This window comes from Rutidosis leptorrhynchoides, chromosome 7 (genome assembly GCF_046630445.1).
Source record: "Rutidosis leptorrhynchoides isolate AG116_Rl617_1_P2 chromosome 7, CSIRO_AGI_Rlap_v1, whole genome shotgun sequence".
NCBI lineage: Eukaryota > Viridiplantae > Streptophyta > Magnoliopsida > Asterales > Asteraceae > Rutidosis > Rutidosis leptorrhynchoides.
The window spans coordinates 245,011,702-245,021,643 of NC_092339.1; the positions used below are offsets into that span (position 1 = coordinate 245,011,702).

The 9,942-nt window shown below is 38.6% G+C and overlaps 1 protein-coding gene across 1 annotated transcript; it reads right to left on the minus strand.

Annotated features, from left to right (window-relative positions):
- Positions 1-4,012: 4,012 nt before the first annotated feature.
- On the minus strand, positions 4,013-4,420 carry LOC139859934 (uncharacterized). Its single transcript, XM_071848712.1, has one exon. The coding sequence runs from the start codon at positions 4,418-4,420 to the stop codon at positions 4,013-4,015; it is 408 nt and encodes a 135-aa protein (XP_071704813.1).
- Between the last annotated feature and the right edge of the window lie 5,522 nt (positions 4,421-9,942).

Genomic DNA, 9,942 nt, shown 5'->3' on the forward strand with positions numbered 1-9,942 from the left:
TCGAGAGAGTCAACATCCGGCGATACGAGTAGGATCGTTACGCATGATTATTACTATTGATTTCCTTGTAAAGCTTGTTGAGATTCAAATAGAAGCGTATGTTCACAACAAGCATGAAGAGCGGATTGTGGGGCAAACGGAGTTCATTACTATGGGCTCGCGTGGTTTGTTGTCATTTCAAGGAAGAGTGTGGGTACCTAAGATGGGTGGTAACCGACAAGTGCTACTAGATGAAGCACATAAGTCAAGGTATTCCATTCATCCGGGTGCAACAAAGATGTACTATGACTTGAAGAAAGATTATTGGTGACCCGGCATGAAACGTGATGTGGTTAAGTATGTTGAACAATGCGTCACGTGTTTGCAGGTTAAAGCTGAACACCAAAAGACGTACGGTAAGTAACAACCCTTGGAAGTCCCGAAATGGAAATGGGAGCACATTAGCATGGACTTCATTACTAAGTTACCGAAGACGGCGAGAACCCAATACGATACGATTTGGGTGATTGTTGATAGATTGACGAAGAGTGATTTGTTTCTTCCCATTCAGGAAATGATATCATCGGAGGCCTTATCCAAGTTGTTTATCAAGGAAGTGATATCGAGACATGGGGTTCCTATATCTATTGTTTCGGATCGGGATACTCGTTTTACGTCCTGCTTTTGGAACAAGTTTCATGAAGATATGGGTACTCAATTGAAAATGAGCACGCCATATCATCCTCAAACGGACGGTCAAACCGAGCGTACGAACCAAACGTTGGAGGATATGTTAAGGGCGTGTATTATTGATTTTGGCGGAAGTTGGGATGAGCACTTGCCATTGGTGGAATTCTCATACAACAATAGTTACCATACTAGTATTGGAATGCCACCTTATGAGATGCTCTAGGGGCGTAGGTGTCGAACTCCCATTTGATGGGGAGAAGTGGGTCAACGAGAAATCGGAAGTTCCGATTTGGTTTTGGAGACGAATAGTAAAATTGAGATGATTCGGGCTCGACTTAAAGTGGCGAAAGATCGACAAAAGTCTTATGCCAATAAAGGTAGGAGAACGATTGAGTTTCAAGAAGGTGACATGGTGATGCTTAAGGTTTCTCCATGGAAGGGTGTTATTCGGTTTCGAAAACGAGGAAAGTTAGCTCCTCGGTTTATTGGTCCTTTCAAGGTTTTGGCACGTGTTGGTGAGGTTGCTTATCGACTAGAGTTACCCGAAGAACTTGCGGGAATTCATAACACGTTTCATGTTTCCCATCTTCGTAAGTGTCTTGTGGATGACTCGACTTGGGTGCCTTTAGATGAGATTACGTTGAATAACAAGCTAGAGTATGCGGAAGAACCGGTTGCAATCCTTGATGAGAAGGTTAAGATGTTGCGAAACAAGGAAATTAGAACTTTCAAGGTGCAATGGCGACATCGAAAGGGTTCTGAGTTTACATGGGAATCCGAAGAGTTTGTCTTGGTTTATCTCCCGGCTTGTCATGCGGCTTGGATCGCGAGGACGCGCTCTGATTCAAGTGGGGGAGAGTTGTAACATCCCGTTTTTCCCGTACGTATTAAAAGGTACATACTTAATCATTTGAACATTTATAATTCGTTAGCTTATGCGTAATTGTATGAATATAAGTGTAGATAGATATATATGTATACTTGATAATGTGTGCATATGTAAGTCTATATGTGGGGTTTGATAGCATTTAGTCTTGTTAGACTGTTGTGGAAGGCTAGGTGAATATAGGATGCGGGTTTGGAATGTACAAGTTGAATAAATTAGAAATTTGGTTAAGTTGGTCGAAGAGTCCAGTTCCAGACTTAGGCCGCGCCGTGACAATCTGGTTCGCGCTGCGGCAAAGTAAGCAAACCAGGAACATAAGTTGAGTTAAGAAGGGTTAATTTTCATGTTGAATGTCGCGCCGCGACAAATGGGCCGCGCCGCGGCAGTCCTGCTGGACAGAATCCGGTTTTAGCTCAAATTAAATGACTTTAAGGGGCAAATTGGTAATTTGACGTGTAAGTCTAATGGGAGCATTAAATCTCATCCACTAGTTCATTTAATTCATTTCCTTTTTCAATTTCTTTCATTTTCTCTCCCAAAAACTCAACACCCATTTAGATTAAAAGTGAGATTTGAGAGTGAAGGATTGAGGGTTGATCTTTGGAGCAATAATTAAAGTTGTTCCTTGTATCTCTAGCTTCGCGTTGATAGTCTCGGTAAGTTCTAACTCTAAGTTTTGAGTTTTAATTGGTTAATGGCTAGGTTTTAGTTACTAGAGACTTGTTTGACCCATTTGAGGGTAAAATGGGCGAATTTGGGTTATGTTGTTGTAATGAAACCCTAATAGCCACAAGCAAGGTTTTGGTCTAATGAAAATAGGATTTGTAAGTGTTAATGGTGTTGTCAAGCATTGAACACTAGTAAAATGTTGTTGAAATGGTAAATAGGTCATGTTTGACAAGTTTGGTAGTGTAAGAGTTAAAATGGGTCAAAAAGAGTAATGTTGACCTAGTTTGGGTGAATTGGGTATGAATTACCCAAAGTTGGTGCTAGTTGAAGTTACTAAACTTTAATTCACTAGCTTTAGTGATTAAAGTCGAGTCTTGGCCATTAAAGGGGGGGTTGTGGTGTGTTTGAGTCATTTAATGCGTAATGTGGTTAATTAAACTAGTTGTGTAATTGAATGTGTACTTATGTATTAGGTACTTTGCTTTGAAGCTCGGAAGTGCATAATCATCACCGAAGTGCTAAGGTGAGTGGAATAATTATATGCGTGCATATATGATGTATTTATTTGTGTAGTATGAGTTGTGAAGTGTCGAGGTGTTAAGACACCACTTCTCACATGACGGGTGAAGCATTGAGGTGTTAAGATGCCGCCTAGGGGTGAAGTGTCGAGGTGTTAAGGCACCACTCTGTAGAATAGATGGGTGAAGCATTGAGGTGTTAAGATGCCACTCGGGGTGAAGTATCGAAGTGCTAAGATGCCACTCGTGGGGTTAGTGTACGAGGTGTTAAGTGCACTAATGGTTGTTATGAACTCCGACGGTCTTTAAACACCGTTCCCTCGTTCGTTTGGTTAACCATGGTTGTGTGTGGATTGTAGCATATTATATTGTTTAAACTATATGCTATTGTTATGCTAGCTCGTTTAGTGGAAGGTTTGGTAATATAGTTGGGATAGTATGATTATTTATATTGCTAGCATGTATGCGGTAAATGTGTAAGTGATTGCAAGTAAGTAGGTTGTATATGTAAACGTATAATTGTTGCACTCACTAAGCATTAGCTTACCCCTCTCGTTGTTTATCTTTTTAGATGCAGGTGTGGACAAGGGCAAGGGGGTTATTGGGCACTAGGTGTCCTTGTTGATGTTATGATGAAGCTTTTGGAAGTTGACCTACGTTTTGGGTAGTTTAGTCCCAAACCATGCTCAAGGGGTCGTTTGGATTATAAACTATCATTTGTAGGTGGTCAAACTTGTATCACATTCGTTAATGGCCTTCGTGCCTTTTTGTAAACATTAAACTCGTAGTATGTTTTTAACGAAACGTGTGGAATGGTTTACATATTTAATTGGCGCGTAAATGTGTATCATTACAAAAAAAAATATTTATCATATGGAATACGGGTTGGGTTGTTTCATGATTCTACAAGTGAGCGGGATGGCCTACAAAAACAATCCAAAGCCCAAGTTATAAAATAAATTACAAGTAAATTACAAGTATATGTGCCAAATTTCCATGAATTTCTTATCGTCAACGATGGTCATCTGTTAGATGATTGCTTGTTCGATCTTTCGTCTAGCCAATTTCGATACGGTCGTTTGTTGAGAAGATATAGAATCCGGGTTTTATTAACCATTGATGATAGTCCACGGATGTCTTTTTGAACCTTCTTGAAATCCAATTGAAACTTTGAAGTTGTATCTCTGATAGGATCATGTTCGATGACCATTATTTGTTCCGAAATACTTTTGCGTTTCTATGTTTCCAAATAGTATAACCACACGTCCATTTAGTCGCTTGCCATATGATTTTTCCTGTTGACATGTTGGTGATTATCTACAAAAGCCTCATCTAATGTCATGGTGCCTGTTGAATGAAAGTTCCACCATTTCAAAACTAATTCCCATATGTTTGCGATTTTAGGGCAGTTTACCAGAATATGTTCAACATTCTGTACTTGGTTGTTGCATATTGGGCATAACGTTGTGTCAAGATCGATCTCGCGTTTATCCAATTCCGAACTTGTAGGTAGTCTATTCATTAACGACCGCCATATAAAGATTGCAACTTTTTGTGGTAGAGCTTTATTTTTTGGAGTTTCAGTGTTTATGACCGCCTCCGACAGCTTCTTTTCATCGATCAGTTTAGCCATAGCCTTAGTCATGAATATTCCTTTTGCGTCCAGATTCCACTTCATCTATCGGGTCTGTCACAAAAAATAAACGTAATTAGTTCATTATTTTCATTTAGATCGTCTAGAACCCGACCCCCTGGTGGTCGAATCCAATTCCATGAAGTAGTAGGTGGAGAAGTTGTTGGAAAACCGTGTGTACTTTTACCAATTTCAGATCAAAGCAGCGGATAGTTAAAATAATAATCTTTTATTATTTCATAAAAACATTTACAAGATTATATATTCATATATTTAATGAAACATGCACACGATTAATTTATCCCAATGATCCAATTACACCATAATAATTGTCATGAATATAAAACAAAAGAGGTGTGACGCCCCGTACAAAATCAACATGTACGGATCATCAATAACAGGATCATTACAAGGTCAAACACTATATGCTATTTCAAAAGAAGTTTGCATTCATAAGAAAAGGTGATGTCTTAACCTACATCAAATGTTTTACAACGAAAGTATGCTTCTATGAATAGAAGCAATTAATAGTACTACGTGACCCAATGGTAGTTACGAATACATTATTCAAAAGTAATAAAGTTTGTGAATGCAAGATAAACGTTTCATGCGAAGACATCTCTAACACAAGCAGCGGGTGTCTACAACAAGAAAACAACTGCGGAAGCAAACAAACCTTAAGCCCCTGAGAAAAACATGCTTAAAAACGTCAACACAAAGGTAAGTGAGCTATAGTTTAACGTAACAGTAATGTAAGGTAGGCCACGAGATTTCAGTGTTTCAAAACAGTATGAAAAGTATATGTATAACCGTGGGCACCTGGTAACTAACTTAACGTAAATAACACCCCCTAATAGTATACTTGGCCAGTGCGTAAGTTTACAAAGTATTAAACACCCGTTAAATGCTAGCGCGACTAGCCCGAGTGGGGATGTCAAACCCTATGGATCCATATCTAAGATTCGCGTTCACCGATTCAAAGACCAATGACTAAACGTTACCGAGCTAAGGGGAAAGTTTATGCCGTTGTATAACTCACACATATATAAAGTTTAAGTACTCGTGCCTAGTATGTAAAATGTAAATGCGCATGTATTCTCAGTTCCCAAAATAGTTAAAGTAAAAAGGGATGCTATAACTCACAGTGAAAAGTAGTAAAGTTGATTCGGGAAAGTAAGCAAGTAGTTGGTCCGAAAGGTCCTCAACCTAAGTTAAAAGTTACTAAGTTAGTAAATCATTCCCAAAGGTTTAAAAGTATGTAAATTAGGTCTTAAGTATCATCATCATTCATCATTAATCAAAAAAGTGTAAAGTAAGTTTCAAGCAAGAATAGAGTTTGAAATAAAGGCTAACTTCGTTCAGTCGCCACAACCTCTATATAAACTGAAATGAGGTGAGACCAGTGGCCATGATGACGGTTTGACTAATTTGCAGAACCAAACTCATCTTCGTTTGACCGTGATGACAGTTTAAGTGCAATTAGGTCAGAAATTTCAGCACAACGTTAATAGGGTGTAGTGACTTTCGGAAGGCCATAAATCCTAAACCGTAACTCGGATTAAGACGAGGCCTAAACAGAAAACCATCTACTCGAACCGAACTAGCTGGAAATCAACTTTTCCAGTAGCACATGTTATTCTTTAGACCTATAAAATAGTAGGTAAGGTGCTTCAGTGGGTTTTTGGTGCTTGATACTCATCACGGTTCTCATCCTTGATGCATATAGCTTCAAGTGTACAACTCGTTGATGTGTTTGCATCATCTTAACCAAGTTTTGACAATCATAACACTAGTGTGAGTCTAAGATATGTAGCACAACTCAATTAAGGGTTGTAAGTAGTTTGATGAACCAAAGTTACATCAAGATCTTAGATCCGACACATACATGAGTTCTAATAGTAATATTAAGCTACAAACTTGAAAGTAAACTAAATAAAAAAGATCTTAAGTTGTAGAACTTAGTTCTTAGTTAGATCTTGAAGATCCTAGACCAAAAAGTCTATATCTAGTGTTCTTAAGTTAAACCCTAAGTTATAGAACTTGGATCTTCACTTTAATAAAACCATAAGTTAGGAAACTTAGATTTTTATCTTGTAAAATGTATGTAAGCTTATAAGCTTTTATTTTCAACAAAATGAGAAGACCATAAGCTATAGAAACTTAGATCTAACATAAGTATACAAAGTTATAACTAGAAAGTTATACTTCCATGTTCTTGAACTTACAAATTTAACTTTAGTTTCAAGAAATATGAGATCAAGGTTAACTAGTAATACTTGACCAAATTAGCAACATCACAACTTTAAATAAATAAAATGAAGATACAAACTAAAGTTACAAGTATTATGTTCATGTTTGTTTTATACTTGAGAAGATTCAAATCAAAGTTTGGATCTTAAGGAAATAAACTTCAAGTCTACAAAACATGAACACAAGTATGATTATAAAGCTTATGAACTTTAAATCTTATAATATTTTAAGTGTAGAACCATAAGTTATGGAAACTTAGATCCTTGTCTTTGGTTCTTCATCAAACAAAGATGAAAGTAACAAGATTACATGAAGATACAAGCTAGATAATTTGATCTTTAACAACAACAAACAACAAGTAACAAAATAAGAAGAAATGATGATGATAGATGTCGATTTTAATGGGAGAAAAAGAAAGAAAATAAAGCTTTGTTACTTACAAGTTTGAGAGAAAATATATGAGAGAAAGAAAGTGTAAGTTTGTGTGTGAGAAAATGAAGTAGTACACTAGCAAATAAGTAACAAAAATAAAACTTGAACTCCCTCCCACCCATGCCTAGGCCGACGGCCAAAGGAGCCAAAAGAGGCAAGGTTAAAAGCTAACTTTCAAGTGTTGGGAGCTGGTGTAAGCTTAAAATGGATTAAAGTTAAATTGCATGGGAAAGAGGTGTAAGCATGCTTGTGACAAGTCTCCTCATTCACTAATTAATCTAGTTTAAGTCTTAATAAGTTACTAGTAATATAGTGGGCTCACAACTAGTCCATTAAGAGAAGTAGGGTGGGCTTTCAAGTCCATTAATACAAGCCCAAGTCCAAGTAAGCAACAAATTAAATAAAAGCCTAGCTAATTAACTACTTACACTAGTTAATTAAAAATGATTAATAATAATTAATCATGAACGTAAATAATATTCAAAATATTATTCGTTAAAAGTACGTGTGTCACAAAGACAAGTCGGGACATGTAAAGGTCAAATACGGTAACAAGTAAAATGTATAAAAAATACATTTATTAAAGCGCAAGTATTAATAATAAATATTAATAATTAAAGTTGGAAAATCCAGGGTCGTTACATTACCCACATGTTAAAGAAAATTCCGTCCCAAAATTTTAAGCTGAGGGAGATGGAGGATTTGGGAAAAGGTGAGGATACTTCTGCATCATTTGATCCTCTCGCTCCCAGGTAAACTCAGGTCCTCGTTTGGCATTCCATCAGACTCGGACGATTGGAATCCTATTGTGTTTCAAAGTTTTGACCTCACGGTCCATAATTTCGACAGGCTCTTCCACGAAGTGGAGTTTGTCATCAATTGTAAGTTCCTCCAATGGTATGACATATTCCGGTTCAGCAAGACACTTCTTCAAATTTGATACATGAAAGGTAGGATGAACTGAGCTCAATTGAGTTGGAAGATCCAAACGGTAAGCAACGGGTCCAACACTCTCCAAGATTTCAAAAGGACCAATGTATTGCGGGCTGAGCTTCCCAGGTTTTCCAAAACGAATTACACCTTTCCTAGGTGCGACTTTCAACATTACACGGTCACCCACGTTGAATTCAAAGTCTTTACGTTAAAGGTCTGCATAACTCTTTTGGCGATCACAGGCCGTCCTGAGTCTCGCTTGAATTTGGACAATCTTCTCAGTTGTTTCATGGACTATCTCGGGTCCGGGGATTTGCTTTTCGCCTACTTCGGTCCAACAAATAGGAGATCGGCATTTGCGGCCATACAATGCTTCAAAAGGTGTGTCATTAATACTAGAATGATAACTGTTGTTGTAAGAGAATTCGGCTAGCGGCAAATGCCTTTCCCAAGCCTTTCCGAAATTAATGACACAAGCACGCAACATGTCCTCCAAAGTCTGAATCATGCGTTCGCTTTGTCCGTCGGTCTGCGGGTGATACGCAGTACTCATGTCGAGACGAGTCCCCAAGGCCTCTTGCAAAGAACGCCAAAATCTGGAAGCAAAACGGGGATCGCGATCTGAGATGATCGATAAGGGCACACCATGACGAGATACAACCTCTTTTATGTATAGTTGAGCGAGACTCTCCATCGTATAAGTTTCCTTCATGGCTAAAAAGTGTGCAGATTTAGTAAGACGGTCAACAATAACCCAGATGGTATCGTATCTACCCACCGTCTTTGGTAGCTTCGTAATGAAATCCATTGTTATCATTTCCCACTTCTATTGCAGGATTTCCGGTTATTGAAGTAACCCAGAACGCCTCGGATGTTCGGCCTTAACTTTCGAGCAATTCAAACACTTCCTAACATAAGTTGCAATGTCCTTCTTAAGATTAGGCCACCAGTACTGTTCCTTAAGATCGTGGTATATTTTACCGGCTCCTGGGTTAATCGAATATCTCGTCTTGTGGGCTTCATCTAATATAAGGCTCCGTAGATCTCCATAATGGGGTACCCAAATTCTTCCGGCATAACATCGGAGTCCAGTCTCCTTAACTTCAAATCGAGAAACGAGAATGTTCAAGTATTCATGATATATATTCTCCTCCTTGAGAGCCTCATATTGGGCTACTCGAATCTGGCTATTGAGGTTCGAATGAATGGTGATGTTCAGTGCCCGAACACGAAGAGGTTCCATCCTCTCCTTTCGGTTCAAAGCGTCAGCTACAACATTGGCTTTGCCAGGGTGATAACGAAGTTCACAATCATAGTCGTTCAGCGTCTCGATCCCTCGACGCTGTCTCATATTCAGTTGTTTCTGGTCGAAGATGTGCTGGAGGCTTTTATGATCGGTGAAAATAGTGCTCTTAGTTCCATAAAGATAGTGTCTCCACAGCTTTAATACAAAGACAACAGCTCCAAGTTCAAGATCGTGAGTAGTGTAGTTTCGCTCGTAAATCTTCAGCTGACTAGAAGCATAAGCAATGACCTTTGTGCATTGCATCAGTACACAACCAAAACCACTTTTCGAAGCATCGCAATAAACGACGAAATCGTCACTGCCTTCAGGAAGTGATAAGATAGGTGCGGTGGTTAACTTCTTTTTCATGGTTTGAAATGCAGATTATACTTCGGGTTCCCAAATGAACTTCTTCCCTTTGTGAGTCAGCGCGGTCAAAGGACGCGCAATTAGAGAGAAACCTTCAATAAATCTTCGGTAATAACCGGCGAGGCCTAAAAATTGGCGAATGTGAGTCGGAGTAGTGGGGGTTTCCCACTTGCTGATAGCTTCGATCTTTACGGGATCAACTTTGATACCTTGATCACTCACAACGTGACCCAGAAATTGGACTTCCTTCAACCAAAACTCACACTTGGAGAATTTTGCATAAAGTTGCTCTTGTCTC